Source organism: Sturnus vulgaris, chromosome 7 (assembly GCF_052056855.1).
Source record: "Sturnus vulgaris isolate bStuVul1 chromosome 7, bStuVul1.hap1, whole genome shotgun sequence".
In the NCBI taxonomy this organism is placed as follows: Eukaryota; Metazoa; Chordata; class Aves; order Passeriformes; family Sturnidae; genus Sturnus; species Sturnus vulgaris.
Window position 1 is genome coordinate 31,802,431 of NC_142249.1, and position 16,552 is coordinate 31,818,982.

A 16,552-nucleotide genomic window follows, 5' to 3' on the forward strand; every position below is an offset into this window, starting at 1 on the left:
TATAAGGGAGGTCAAAGGGAAAGAACAGTGACTGTGGAAAGCAAATAAGGCTCTTGCTAATTGTTCCACATAGCCCAGTAAGTCCCTAAAATTTGCTCTCTTTCCCTATCCTTCTCCTAGTTCCCATCTTTGGTGATTTTGAGTCAAGTTGTCTATCAAATATTACTAGATGAAGCAGCTGCTTTATGTCAGTAACAGTGAGTTTAGGAGCATGTCAGAAGTTTTCTGATAGGACTGGAGTTCATTTCAGAGCAGCAGCAATCTTTGCTACAGTAAACAAGATTTTGAGAAATCAGATCAGAGTTTTGAAAAGCTGTCAGAACCAAAGTGGTTCATGCATTTCCATTTCAGCAGGACAGCCCGATTTATGATGTTTGCCACTACTTTTGTTCATAAATTTTATGTGGCAGCACTAGAAGAAAGACTGAAACATGAAACAGTTTAACACAATAAAAATAAATCGTTGAGAAATTTTCTCCCCTCTTCTCTTCAAAAAAGCCGATATTTTAAGACTTGAAGATTTTTACTTTCAGTTGCGAATCCTTTATTCATCCATCATCTAGTAATAATTCAGAAAGGTGGATAATGCTTGTTTAGACAAAGTAGAAGCAGGAGGAAGCTCCCTGAGCAAGTACAGGATGAAATGAACACCAACATTTTGCTCTGTCTTTAGCAAAATGTGTGTGTGTCCCCACTTAGAAGGAGAACTGTAAACATTTAGCTGTTTTGTCTCACAGAACTGATCACAGAATCCAGATGCTTTAAGCCACAGCCTGAGACTGGGATATAATCAGGTCAAAAGATTCTGCTGACACCACAGGAAAGCAGCACAATGAAACACCATCAGTAATTTTCATAACAACAATCCCTTCATAACTGCAATACCTGGGGCCGGAATTGGCAGTCACTTTTTAAAGATGAAAATTCACCCCATTTCTTTCCTTTCACAAGAGAATGTTCATCATTTATTACAATAAAACTTGCAAAAAATAGATTTCTCCATTGCATATGATTTCTGGAAAATGGAAATATTTTTTTTTTAATTTTGTTTTTACTTACTGATATAAAGTTTCTGTCTTAATAGGGAAAGAATTAATTTCATATGTCACTGAGTACTAAAGGCCTATGTTCCTGTAGGAGCAATGCCACTGACCAAATGAGCCTCATGCTTTCCTTGCTTGGGGATGCTGTTCTGAGCATGCTGTCAACAGATAAGGAATCTCTACAAATTTACATGTATGCATGACCTAGTATGGAAAATTATTGAGAAAATATTGCTTTCTTTCTGTGCCCAAAACAAACAGCCACTGGAAAATACGTTTGGAGCTATGAAATTTGTACTTATGGGCAGCAATCCACTTCTGAAATGTAAGGTGGCAACAAACACTGTGTGCTTTGAATGAACATGCTCATACTTTATCAGTTTCCAAGCAGACAAGATTTATTTCCTGCAATTTAGGAGTCTGGCCATGGCCACAGAAAATGCTGAAACTGGATTGGGTTGCTGGGTTGCCTGCACAGTTAACGACTGTCTGCTGATAGTGATGAAGACTGCTGGAAAAAGCTGTGCTCTGGAGAGGCTATAAAAATTCCTCAGTTATGTGTACTCCTTGTTAGTGCTTCTTGGTAAGGCCGAGAAAGCACTGGGCATGAAGTGCCATTTGTTACAAACTTCACTAAGAAGTGATGTGATTATGAAGAGATATAAAATCCAATGTTGGATCGTGAAGATATGAACACATTAGAGAGCCTAATCAACTGGCATTTCCCATTGCACCACTTATTCCACCACGTGCAACTTACTACCATGCCTTAAATAACTAGGACTTCTGTACAAAATCCTATTGAGAAACATCAACTGCTCATTAGCAACTGTCAGTGATTCTTTTGCCCTGTACTAATCCATGAAATAGATAAGCCTTCCTAACTTCACACATAGACCTTTTAATAACATCTTAGCAGAGGTAACTCTAGTTAGTACAATGCACAAATGGCTGTATTTAAAATAAAATTAAAATCCAAGGGCTGAGCAACAACAGTTTAAAAGAAAAAACCCTCAAAGTGATTATTGAAATACTAAGTATAAATTGCTGTGACCATAAATTTCTAGTTCAGCCATTCAGGGTAAATATTTATATGCTGAGTTCAAGAGAAAGTTTGTGGGCTCACCTCTTCTTTCTAATGCTTTCTCTCAAAACTATAATTGCTGTGATCTTGGTAAGAGAAACACACGTGCATTCTAAAGTAGCTGTTTAGGTTGTGGGAAAAGTGCTTACTCTGCATATGCTTTCCATAGAGCTCCACTTAACCACAGTTGCTCCATTACTTCTGAGAGGTCTGAACAAACCTATGGGTGTTCAATAGTGTCCCAAGCAGACAAACCTTCTGTTCATTTGCATATCCCAACAAAGCAGCAGTCAAGGCTCGAATTCTGGCATTGTGAAAGTGATGCTCTGAATCCAACAGGAGGCACTTAGCTGTGATATTTGCACCCCTTGCACATCTTAATTTTCTCTTCCAAAATGAGAAGATATTTATCTCTCAAATGGATAGGTTCACGTCTAGGATACTGGATGGCAATGGAACCTCTGCAAGACAGACTTTCATGTCTGAATCCACACATGTATCTCTGTGTTTCTGTGTCATCTTGCACAAGACAGTAAATCTCACCATGCCCTGGTACCCCACATAAATGTAAAGGGGCTAACAATTATTTCCTCTGTTGCTTCAGCTAGAAAGGCCACCAGAGAAGGATCTAACTCTACTCTAGCCTTTGTATGTGTTAAATACTGTAGACAAACACTAGGACTCCAGTTGAACGAAGTTGTTTAAGTGGTACCATGAAATGAGCAGAAATCAATACCATTTGCAATAGTTCTTTAATCTGTACTTCCAAGATTTTATCATAATTTTTCTTCCAGTGCTTTGTCTTTTAGCATAACTTTATTTTGAAATATTTATATTTGCCTCCCTGCAGAGACAAACTGCTGAGTTATTCCTTTATAAAGGAACACCAGATTTTATATAGACAAAAATAATCAAGCTGAAGTATATTGAACTCTTGTTCCAGACAGTTCACAGAACAGAAAAATTCTTTATTCATCTTTGCCAGTATGGGAGTGTGATACAAATGAGATTTGATACATAAGTTAGATTTCATATTGCCATGTGTGCAGGTGCATTTACAAACCTTTTACAAAACAGTGTGCATTGCATTAATATTCTGAGCTTTGCAAAAACAATTTAAATTATACATGCACCATAAATAGAGGCTTGCTTGTGTATTATGGGACATACTGAAGGAATGGCAGACTCTCAAGCCACACAGTTATGATTTGACTCTACCATGCAGCTGGAGGAAAATTACCATTCTCATTCAATGTGAGTTGAGAGAGTACAGAGCTGGATGAAGTAAGCACAATATGCCATTGCCAACGGGCAAATAACCATGAGCAGAATTATTTAATTTGTCAGTCTTTGCCTCTCCCTTTTCTTTGGGCTCCATGAGCAGATTGTTGTCATCTTTAAATGAAAAGTTGAACTTGGAATGCAGCAAGACTTTTAATTAGTGTTTTAGTAAGCTCAGTTGTTGTGTTTATAATAAATAATATATCCCACAGAGTAACATTTACCATAGTATATTTAAAAAGATGCAGAAAAGCAGTGAAAACTAAAAAAAAGATAAAATAACTTATTTTTCCATTTTGTTTCGTTCTTCAAATGAATTACAAAGGTCTCCATCTAAGCAATAAAAAAAAATGCAAAACTGACTTTGAATTTGTACCAGCTTTAGCCATGGCATTTTCAGAAGACAAAGATTGCTTTGTTCTGTCTGGCCACAGGTTTACAACAATGCACTGACTTACAAAGAATAAAGGCATCTTCACCATCGGAAGGCCTACAATTTTAACTTTTTATAAGAAAAATTTCCAGCTTTTCACTCTGTCTATTCCTAAAACTCCTCTGAAAAAGAAAGGTATAAGAACTTAGATGATCTCTAGAATCTCACTGCCACATATTCTTAATGTGGGATGGCTAGCCTAGAGGCCAGGTTACTAACTTGTGAGTCAAACATGATTTAACTCCTAACCTATAGCCTACTTGTTACGTTCCCTAAAAGAATAAAATCAACATATTTAGGCAGGTAATTCAAAGCCCTTATACTGGACTAGTAGTCACTCTAGGGACAACCAGTCAGTGGATTGCCTTGATTTCCTGTCTCCAAGCAAGGCAGAGCTTTAACGTGTCACCTCTGGCAGCAACAGGAACAGCAAGGTCTCCCTCAGCAAGCCCAACACTCTACATCTCTCCTATTCCAAAGCTTATTTCATCAACATGAGGGGAACACAGAAATGTGTATTCACATGGGATGCTGAATTATGAACTGGGATGACTTTTGGCTTAAGAATCATGATGAAGGCAGGTTTGACTCCAGATTCTAAACAATGAACTCTGAAAGCATAGTAGGAAAATGGACGCTGTTTCAGGCCCCTGCTGGAGATCCAGTAACCTCTAATGACAAGATAATGTCTTACAGACTGAACATTGAAAACTGAACTGGAAACCTGCAGAGGAACAATCTGGCCTGGCCTACTTCAGCTCCTGAGTGTATCCTCTTTTGGGATCCTGACTCTGGTTCATAGTTTGCCGTGTCTGGGTGCTGCAGAGGTGTGTTAGAGCACACGGCAGTGCCTGCTGGGAGCAGAGCCTGAGGGACTGTGGCCAGTGCAGGGCTGTGGCCAGGGCAGGCTGTGGCCAGTGCAGGGCTGTGGCCAGGGCAGGCTGTGGCTAGTGCAGGGCTGTGGCTAGTGCAGGGCTGTGGCCAGGGCAGGGCTGTGGCCAGGGCAGGGCTGTGGCCAGTGCAGGGCTGTGGCCAGTGCAGGGCTGTGGCCAGGGCAGGCTGTGGCCAGCTGGTGATGGCACAGCCCGTGCATGGCTCCCCTCGGCTCCTGGCTCACACTCCTTTGGGGAGCAGCCAGCCTTTGCTGCTCCCTGTCAGACAGATGGGTTTCTCCCCCTCATGAATGGGTTGAATTCACAGCAATGTAATTTTCTGTTCAGCATGCACTTAGATATTGGGGAGTCCAAATTTTACATGGAAAAATATGTTGTCTGGTTTTGCCCAGTAGGTTTCCAAACTTCATACTATATCCATGAGTGAACAGAGCCAAGTAACATGTCAAAAGCAGAAATTTTTAGCTTTGGAGTTTAGGTGCTAGACTGAGCAAAGCCACAATGAGTAATGATGTGTTTTGATTATAAACCTTCTCCACATGTGGCCTTCTGCAGATTCTGAATGCATCATGCTTGCTGTCTATTAATGACTACTCTCTTTTCCCACAGGGGCAAAGCAGAATTATATCCAGAAGTGTGACCTGGAGTAATTTGGTGCAAATTCTCAAGGACATATTTACAGACAGTCAAAACCACACTTTGCTATTTTATGTGGGGTTCTCATTGCTACATATGGCACTGAACTCTTCCCTGACTTTTCTGGTTTGCAGGTATGGGGCTTGAAGTTCAAACCTTGTTTATGATGGCAGAAAGCAAATATATTACTAGTTAGCCAAATGCACATCTGATGATAAGCACCCTATCCTACCTTTAGGGTGAGCTAGAAAAACAAAATTTAAAGCTTTCCAGTTAGAGACATATTGCTGGGAGAAAAAAAAATCAACCAAAATATTTTTCCCCCCCTTTTATTCCTCTCACATCACTACAGGCTATTGCACCACAAAGAAAAGAAAGTAAGCTACTCTTAGTTCTGTTACAGTTACTAGATCTTTTTTAACTTTCAAACCTAATATGAGTGTGATGAGAGTCAAAGGCACAATTCCTTAAAAAATTAAGTTTAAAACATTATAATGCTAAGCTGCAGTCATGTTTCATGTACTACTAGGAACGTTTATTTAAATAAGAAAGCACAATCCTACATGATGAGTTTTATTGCCAGTGGAATCAACCACAACAAAGACTTATGCACTGACCCAGAGGAGCAAGGGAGACTAGTCTGGAAAAGATGATGATATTTTTCAAATTAAAAGCAGAACTAAAGAACTTAATAAGACATTGTTGAAACTTGAGAGATTCATGATTAACCATCATGGGACAGAAAACCCAAGAAGAATTATAATGACTGGTTCTACTCTGACCTACATGGATTCAGTCTCTGGGCATATCTTTGTTCAGCTATTTAGGATATGCTGCTCAGCTGTTTTTCTCTTTAGAAATAGCTGGATTTTAGCTACTTCTTTTTCAGATACATGTATATTATCAACCCTAAACAGTTCTGCGACACCACATTATGAATATTTTATGTTTTCTTTTCCTCAGCAAGTATGTCCAATACATACTTTAGGAATTTTTTTTTTTAATTTCTGCTTAAAGAGTACAGAAAAATAGCCAGTCCAGAAATCCCTGGCAATTAAGTACATTTTCTTAAAATCAACCCTAAGGATATCGCTATGGATAAATTCTTATATGGACACTCTTTTCCTCTTTATTTGACACAAAGCCATACTTTAAAACAATACACTGCAGTAGTGGGTGATCACAAAAAAAGATACCTAAAATAAACATGTCAGAGTCAACAGTTTGTTGGTTCCCCCAAAGCAAACTGGAGGCAGGTAGATGCAATTAAATCACACAGACTTTTACTGTCTGCTTTGTCATGTGATTTTAATTGCTTCCACCTAAAAATCCAAAATATTTAGAAACACATTAAAGAAAAAATAAATAAATAAAGAAAGTAGTGACCAAGAGCAACACAAATATGGAGTCTGGCTTCAGATAAAACAACACAGGTTTGGGTAGATACTATACAAAATAAATACAGGATTCTCTTTAATTCCATATGTACATTAGTTGTAGTGCTTTAAAAAACTTCTATTATTATTACCATGACAGTTATTAGATTATTTTTGATATTCCTTTAATTACAGCAGTTCCTACCACAACAACCAAAAATGGGGAGCCAATCTTTCTGGCATTGCATGGAGCAGAACTCCTGTCACCAGCTGCTGGTAGATAAGTAATTAAGGTGGGAAGGGAGACAGAAAGCAAATAGAACAATAAAAGTGATAGGATCAAACAGTCCATTTCTTCCACAGTTTGGAGGTGAGCAGGTTACTGAACATAGGCTCAATTATACAAAAGAATAAAACCAACCCTAAGGAAAGACAACTCAGAACAGGGATATATGTTCAGTGTTCCCCAGTCATGGCCTCTTTCCTGTGTAGAAATTTTGTCTGGGTGGAATTTGAGGATATTCAGCATTGTCTAGGATTTCTGAACATCTGGCAGATTGAAAAAAAACTCTGCAAAAGGTCTGACCAAACTTTGCTGCCAAATATCCAGAAATATTGGCTGTGTCCTCAGTGCCTGCACAGATCAGTTGCAGGGGACAGTGTTTTAAGTCCAGCACTAATGAGCATCATCACATGCTCTGCACACAGACTACACAAGGAATGCTGAAATACTTCTACCAGGAAAATCCTGAATATATCTATGATGGCCACAGGTGACAGGGAGACAGATGTGGAGAGACAGAAGTGGAGCTCACGGGCCACCATTCCTGCCTAAAACCTAGAAATTTATTGAGCAGCAACTTGAATACCTACGATTTTTCTAAAGGATGTATCATTTGCAAGGCCAGGAAAATGGGTGTCAACACATGGGTGCTTGTGTCAGTAGATGAAAGGAAATGTGTTTGAATAATTCTGGATGTAGATGACACTGTGTGGGGAAGTGCTTTTGACAGGATCCCACCTTAGCCACTTCCCAGCAGAGCAGCCAATTCCACTTTGGCTTTGTGTAAAGCTGGCACTGTTTCCATATGCCAGTATAGGGTTATACAGTAAAATAAACCCAAATAAAACCATGCATGCACTACTCATGAGAACATGTATGTGGTAAATGAATATGATGGGAGGTCGATTACACCAAGGAAGAAGACACAGCAGTAGAAGATCCAAACAGAAACCAGTGTGCAATAAGCTGTTCACAGCCACCCTTTGTGTTTATTTTTGTGTTTGTGGTTTTCTCTTTTATTTCAGCTGTCTATACCTCAATGTCTGTCTAACACAAAATATCTAAGTAACTTCTCAAGGCACCACATTTTTCCCAAGAATGCTTCAGTGGTACGTGGAAAAGAAGATCAAATAAAATCCACAGTCAAACTGAGAACTTTTTCAATTCTTTCCCCCTCAAAACATGCCTCAGTGTTTCATATCAGGTTTCTGGGAGTATCACAGTATCACAGATCAGCACAAGTCCTCTCACAGCACTCACTTGCATCAGACAACTGTCTCCCATGAAAACATGGGTCTCTCTTGAATTTCTTCCTTATATGGCCCAGAACAGGCATCCCTCCAGAAAGTGCAGATCCAAAGCCACTGGCAGCTTCATGCATTTAGCTGCCCAGTACATTTTGTAACAGCAAACATCTCAGGCCAACAGCAAAGGATCTTGTGCCATGTCATCATCCTGTCATTACATGGGCTCCTCTCAGATCCTGCCATCTGAAATCCAGGCACGTGGTGTAATTAGGGCATTCTTCTGGAGTGCCTGCTGACTGAGAGTTGGAAATGGCACACACACTGCTGCCTTGAGTCCAAATCTAAGGGAAGATACCAAAGGTTTTGCCATGCATAGCTTGTGCTATGCATGTAAAACATGCCACAGTAAAACAAACAGTTTAACAATTGGTTTTTATGTCAGCAGGTAGTTGAAAGAATTTATAAATGCTGTGAGAGTGTTTGTCTTTAACACAGTCTTCATTCTTGTAATGCTTCCCTATTCTTTACTTCTTAACACACTGCAGAAATGGATCCTCTCTCTATGTTTCTTACTGTCTAATCATAATTCATTTTCTCAGGCATGTTTATCTGAACAGTACCTGTGCAACCTCCAGCAGCAAAAGCAGCTGTAAGTCATTGGACTTAACTGATTCAAACAGATGCAACAGCAGGGTGGTAGAAGAACAACCAGAAAGCACATTAAAAGGGGCGGGATTTGACATTGACCCGACTTGCCTTAAAATTTACCATCCAGCTCCCTTACCTGGAGGGTGATGGAAGGGGAAGGGCGGAACAGTAACTACTTAATGGGCACTAAACTGATTTACTACCCCAACACCTACTCAAACCATGAGCTACATGAAATCTCACTCCCTGGGATTAGAATCCCAGATTAGATTTCGTGGTTTGATATCTTGGTTCTGGCAATGGACCACATACAATGCCCCACATGAAGCAGAGAAACCACCCATACTGCCCTGTTGCCAACTGTACAATGCTTTGTCCAAGGAGAAAAATTCTTTCTTGACCTCTAGGCAATGGGTTTGTGGTCAGTAGAACATTTGGTTGTTCCTCTCAAGCAGAGTTATAGCACAAGTATTTCTTTAGGCTCATAAAATTAATGATCATCAATACTACCCTCAAAACTTATACATGTGCAAATAAGGCAGGTTAAATGCTTGCTGCAATCACATTAACATCCAGTGTTCAATACAATCAAGAAAGAAGTAGCTTAAAACAAAGCCTGGTAACAGTTTGTCTTGCTCTCCTTTTCCAGGACTGTCTTAAAGATTCTGACAGATGAGCTAAAATGCCTTAACGCAAGGCATGAGATTACTGTTCACCTCACACATGATGTGCCATTGAAGAACAGCATATCAATCCATTCCTATGAAGCTGAGAATATGCAACACAATTTCATAATTATATGGGGTGATTTTCCTAAAAATCACCTCAGCAATTTATTGATGAACAACTGAGATGTCCATCCAGCAGATCTTTCAGGAGTATCTAGTGAAGGTAATCTTGCCTTTGCCTTATTGTTTCCACTCCGTGCTCCAAGCCAAAATCATGCTCATACTCTTGAAAGATGATTATTTAACTTTATATGCTGAAGTGCCACTGGAAAACTGAGGTCTGCAGTCAGATATAAATAAACTTCCTGAGATTTTACTAAGAAAATTAGGGTGCTAGTTGTAGGAACAGGAAAATATTCCTGAAAAAAATTTTCATTAAAGGAAGCACCAGTTTCTTTCTACCACAAATTTCCTACATTTATGGGCTATTTCTCAATTTCTGCACTCTCTTTGATCTTGAATTGCCTTTTCACACAACTTATCTAATAATGTCGCTGGAATGAAAACCAACTAGTTTAATTCTGGGGCCCTCTCTTCCTTGCTCACTTAATGAGAATACAGGATCATCACAATATCAGATTTATATCCTGTCTTGGATTCTAAAAATGTTTGTTCTTTCTGATAAGATCAATTCCACTGCAAAGAAACTCTTTGAAGAAAAGCTCCTGTCTAGCCATTTTAAAAACTTTTATTTTTCTTTAGCCTGAGTCTGGTTTAATATTTATACTGCAACAACATATCAAAACATCTGTAGCCTAGATAGGTTTTCCAGGATAGCAAAACCTAAGTATGTGGAGTAGCTTCTATTACTAAATCTTAAGAATTTTTTGTTAAGATTGTCCTTCTGAACCTGTTTTTCTGAGCAGGTCAACTGTCCTTCTGAACCTCTGAAACACTAAAGTGGCAGAAGAAGAACATTGTATTGCCCAGCTGAAGATGGAGCCAGATGACAACAGCTCTGCAGGCTCCTGCAGCTGCTCAGAGACAGCTCCTTTCACACAGGGCTGTTGTGTTCCCCCTCCCTTTGCCCATGGTATTACAGTAAGAGCACAAACAAAATACTAATGCTGTCACCTCCATTTAAAGGATAGAAAATTAAAGGTTTTGGCCATGCTCACGTACCAAACTGCCGGAAGAGATATTTAGATTTTTCATCAAGTAAGTCCAAGCCAAGACTTCAATCAAAGTTTTGTTCCTTCAAGGAAATTAAACTTGACAGATTAATTAGTATTGAATTTGTGTATTTTTTTTTTCCAAGCTACTAAAAAAACCCCCTCAGACTTCACCCTTCCAGTCTTCAAAGCCGTCTTTAAAAAGGGGGTAAGTATCCCTGGAAAATTAACACTTTAAAACCAGATATAAAAAAAAATGCAAAGCAGTGATGGCACTCTAGCTTGTAGGTCATAATATTTTACAATTGTTTCCATTTGACTTAAATAATAAAAACTCTGCAGAGTGCAATAAAAATTGGAAATATCCCACTTGAGCTTTTAATTAGGAAACATGGGAACTATAAAATCAAATCTTAGCACATGCTTCAACTTTGATTTCACTGAACTGTTATTGCAGCGTAGCCTGGAAGAACCAGTTGGAATTAGAACAGCATTGTACACAGGTGTTAAAGGAGAAAGTAGAAACACGCTGCCATTTTCCTACTGCATTTGCAACAAGGTGAAACAATGAGGAGAAGAGAAAATAAGACACAAAGTGCAATAACAGAAGTACTCATGGGGACTGGCTAATGTCATACACACAGAGCATTTCTGACTAGTGCCTTAAAATCACCTAAAAGTAAGCAAAATGAAAAAAAATCTATAAAAATTCTTGAAGGTTTGGTAAAAACTGTTCTTTGGTTTAAGCACTTAATTGAAATTTGCTTTCTATGTAAAATGCCAACTTTTCTTCAAAAAGGCACATCTAAGAACTACTTCTGAGTTTTGCTTCAGCACTTCAAAATTAATATACTCCAAAACCTGTTTTCCCACACAGTTCCTGTTGAAAAATCCCAGTTCCTGGCCTGGTCTTACATAAACAAATAAGATAAATATCAGATGCCCTCTACTGGCCCTGTGTTTAAGTTAGAGTTTCAGAAGTTAAGAATTTTCCAAATTCCTTCTAGCCCTTGCTTTTGTTACAGTGGAGTTGCAGTTTCCTGCCTCTGTCAGAGCACTTCAAAGATTAAAAATGTGGTCAGTTTGATGGTGCAGCTGTCAGCGTGCAATAGGAGCGTGACAGGAACCAAAGGAAGCTGAAAGGACTGGGAGGGAAAGCTAACAGCTCCAGGAAAAAGAGCTAAGGGAGGAGAAAGAAAGATAGCTAGAACAAGGATGAATACGTACCAGGATTGACACACGAAAGAAATATGGATGCCAGGATGCACAATTCAATATCCCAAACATGAAGGGAACGAGGAATACACACCCCACAGCCTTTTAAACCCTTTGGGTTAACAAGTTTTCTTGAACAAATCAGTCTTTCCTCTAAAAATAGTCTTTTTTTCTTTCAAGTTAAGAACATGTACGACAGACAGTGCAGATACAGAACTATCACAATGCTCATTGCAGATTCCTGCCTTGACTGCTAGGAAGAACATGCTGCAGCAGGGTTAGATTTGTTCACACATGAAGCTTCACAAATGGGCAGGTATTTGGGATGCAGGGATGTGAATGTGCAGTAGGAGAATATGTAGAATTGCAGTAGGGGAACATGCTGACTAGAGACAGCCCTTGAAGCAGTTTCTCACTGATAAAACCCTCAGTTTCTGGCATGCTCAATGAGGTTGTACTTCACAACGCTCAGGTTTTGCAACACTATCCTCTACACAGAAACAGACCTGGAAGGCTCCTGCCTCCCTCCCCAGCAGGGTAAACACTGGAGTATTCTTCTTGAGAAAAGGTCCCATATTGCACAGGTGACTTCACTACCTTTGCTGTCCCCTCGTCAGGTTCAGAAAAGGGCAAAACCCAAAGCAGAAGCCCTCCATTGTTTCTTACCTTCCCCTCAAACCTGGCGGTGGCTCCCAGCTGTGCCCGGATATTCCGAGGAGGAAGAGTAAATGCTGGTGCTTCAGTGGGGACAGGGGGGCTGAGTGTCAGGGAGGTTTTGGAGACTCGAGTAGATGTCACCAGCTTCACATCCCCCATCATGTGGACTGCAAAAGAGAAAAAAGTGGTAATATAGAAATGATGATTAATTACCTTTATGACAGAACCAGCTAGGAATCAAACCAGGGGCAGAGGTGCTGTACTTGTGCTCTGTGTGCACTGTACTTGTGTACATAGCAGGATCTTCAGCCTAAGGTGACAGGTGTTATTTTCTGGGAGGGGAACTGAGACCCAGGAATGGTGTCTGTGCCAACAGTTTTGGTCAGGGTCACAGTCTTGGGGTGAACTCAGTTTGAACTTTCAAGTCCCAGGCCAAAGCCTTAACCAAGAAGTCATCCTTTACAACTGCACTAAAAGGTAATAACTCACTTCAAGAGGATATTTTCATACCATGACTTTGATTTTCCTGGCCTAGAATACAACAAAATCAGTAAGTCTCAAAAGTGAGCCAGTGTTAAACAAGTACTTATGAAATAAAGAGACCTCTGTTTGCACTGGATTTAAGTTGCAAGCAAGAATGTGGAAAATCTGATTTTTCATACCAAGCTTTCAAGATCTTAAGAAATATCTGGATATCTCCCTGCAAAGTACTGCTAGTACAGAACAAATACTTTTGCAGAAATTCAAACTCTTTACTTTACTGCAAATCCTTCTTATAGCACATAGACTAATAAAATAGCATGGAAACCAAATTTCATAATGCTACAAGAATGGCATTTTAGAGACCTATTTACTGTTATTTGCTTCAGAAGAAATTCTTCTGCTGAACAGTTCATATTTCTCAAGAAAAAGCAAAAATTATTGTATTTTTTAAAAGTAAAATTTCACAGTTTTTAGGAAAAAAAGTAGTAGCTGGCCCCAATACTAATTCCTTGAATTGTCTATGTAAATTAGAAGCCCCACTGTAAAATGCCTATTTAATAGAAAACTTAAACAAAGAAAAATTGCTTAACCCACTAAAAACTCATGTTAAACCAATGAAAAATACTGGACTCCAGTCTTAATTCTCTGCCATAAACACCAATCTGTGACAGACTATGTATTTATTCATCTGATTCTGATAATAGTTGCAATAAACAATACATGACTAAACAGCAAAACTTGTATGCACTTGTCAGGAGCTACAGTTTAGAAAGCAAATCCTTTCAAGATATCAGATAAATTATGCACACAGACTTTTAAATAATGCTTGGAATCTCCTTCCTCATTCATAAGAATGCAGATGATGTGGACTTCAGATTTCTTCTGGCATCTGTCAGCATCTCTGTATGTATATCGACATTAAAACCCCCAGAAAATCCTCTAGAGTCTCTAACATTTAAATTGCTGAGGTTAACACAGAAATGGGATAAAGATGATTTCCTCAGCCATGATGTAAAGCTTCAAACTGAGAAATTCTGCCTTCATTTCCACATGTAAAACTTGTAGTGAATGTCTGTATTGACACCCAGTCACTTGAGAGCACAGCATGTCTCCCTTTCTAGTATAAGCACCTCTTTAAAACACACACAGGTGAAAAAAAATAATCTTTGTACTTTAAAGAATGATATGAAATCACAATGTCATTTAAATAAGAAAGAAACTGATTGCCTTTCCAAAGACACAAGATGTCATCAAAGCCTTGCTTCTCTGCTAACAAAGGTATTTAGCACCTGAAGGGACAATGAAAGTCTCTCACAGCTACAGTCACTGCAATAAACAACAATTTCCTTGCAAGAGAGGAAGAATTATTTGTTCAACTAATTAATTGTTCTTTCATTAAGGACAAGACTCCAAATTCAGTTCCCCACTCAGCTAAAACCACAATTTACCCCAGTGGATTTTCAATCAACTACACAACTGTAAACTGCTGCATACTGAGCCCGTATCTGCCAGCACATTTCTAAACTTTATTTTTCTTTACAGATGAAAACCAAACTTTTCAAATAATCACTCTTCAGTACTTCTTCCCACGTGTCCTTCTTCCCTGCTAAGATACACCTTTCCACAGCCTATAAATGCCAATATTTGCAATGTCTCCCTAGCTTTGAACTCTTAACTAACAAATCAGTCCACTACTAAAAACCTGCAATAAAATTTTCAGATCACCAGTCGTGACAGTAATGTGCCAGGTATGACGTAGATGGTATGAAAATCTTTTCTTCTCACTCAGACAGGAGTGACAAGACAGGAAAATCAGGAGGCACTTTAAAGCAACACAATCTAAATTGCAGTGAAGCTGCAATGCAAACCGTAAGAGGCCAGTAACAAAACACCTCCTTCCCCACACATCTGTATCGACTTTGCAGAGTGTTTACGAGACCAAAACAACATCAGAGAAAGCATATGCCACCTAAATGTTGTTTTAAAAATAATATTGTAAGGGTAGTAAAATTGAAAACAAAGCTAAACCCAACAGCCAACAACCCGAATCCAGTTCAAATGATGTTCACCCAGGCAAAGAACATTCCACTTTGGTCAGTGCCATTGCAATGGCTGAAAATGACAAGAGGGAAAAATTATAGGTACCATAATACAGATGCTCACAGGATTTCTGGAGGGACAAAATGCTCAAGTATCTGTACTTGGTTACAATGCACTGCTGTCACTGTCACAGGGCGACTGTGATACACAAAATCCACAGAAATCTGGAAATGGTACCAAGCACCTGACAGCTGCTGGCACATGGCTGGAAAATACACATTCAACATCCATTCATCCTCTAAGCATCACTGGGCTCAGGTATGCATTGGACAAACAGTCCTGTGGATAAAGTCCAACTCCAAGCTCTACACAAAATGAAATGAAAGAAAAAAAGAAAGAAGAACGAAAGAAACAGTGTAGGAGGAAGTAGAAAGAAAGAAAAAATCAGAAACCCTGAACAATTAAGCCACTGTTACTGGTCAGGTTACACTTCTATTGCATGTTGGTAAAATACCAAAAACTATGGACAAATTGATGTGTAATATAGTGAGACTGTAAAGCATAAAGATATAGCTAGTCTTTTACATATGAACATCTTGCAAAGATTTAAGCTTTTTCTAAATAAAGTGTCTAAAAAGGCTTAAATTTACAAATTAAATACTAGCTCAAATCAGGACAAGCAGTTTTCTAGCAACATAAGCCTCTAATCATCCACATTTAGCAGTCTGACTTTAATTAACTATGGATGCTTCTAGTAAATAATTAGGAAGTATCCTTTTACAGCTTAGAGGATGTTTAACAATTCTGTTCCTAAACAAATAACTAATTCCATGTTGTGCAGTCTGGTGTTACTAGGGAACTACCACGTCCAAAAATTTTAAAGAAATAATGTTCCAGAGAAGAAATCTTGTTCAAGCTTACAATTTGATAGACAGGAAGAAAGCGCACACTTAAAAGCTATGAAATGTGCCTGATTTTTTTTCTTCTATTTAAGCAACTCTATAGAATAAGAATATCCCTAAAATATTTTTATTAGGTATTTCAAGCTTGCTCCTGAATAAGATTGCAAGGATGCTACATGAACTCTTAACATTTCATCTCACATGCTGTGCACACCTAGACTATGGTCTTTAAACAAAACCAACTTTAATTGAAATTGCAATGCAAACATTGTGGAAACATAAAAGAAAACCACCATGCAAATGTTGGCCTGTAGAGTAGTGATGTGGTTAGACAGCATTTCTAATCTGGATTTTTGATTTTTTTTATTCTTAATCCTCTCTAAAAAGCACATAAATCCTTACAAATTCTCACAGTGTGCCCTCTAATCTTTCTAATACCAAAGCAGACTAATGTGTTTCAAGCATTTTCTACTGGGAACAAATCTCTGTCA

At 38.8% G+C, this 16,552-nt stretch overlaps 1 protein-coding gene across 3 annotated transcripts in view; it reads right to left on the reverse strand.

The window, feature by feature from the left end:
- The window catches only part of MYLK (myosin light chain kinase), a 196,002-nt gene that overhangs the window by 127,741 nt on the left and 51,709 nt on the right, over nucleotides 1-16,552 (reverse strand). For all 3 annotated transcript variants that reach the window (XM_088168285.1, XM_088168286.1, XM_014871778.2), the window contains one exon: nucleotides 12,646-12,803. In XM_088168285.1, coding sequence (XP_088024411.1) covers nucleotides 12,646-12,798 — 153 coding nt within the window. In that variant the 5' untranslated portion in view covers nucleotides 12,799-12,803. The remainder of the gene's footprint in view (nucleotides 1-12,645; nucleotides 12,804-16,552) is intronic.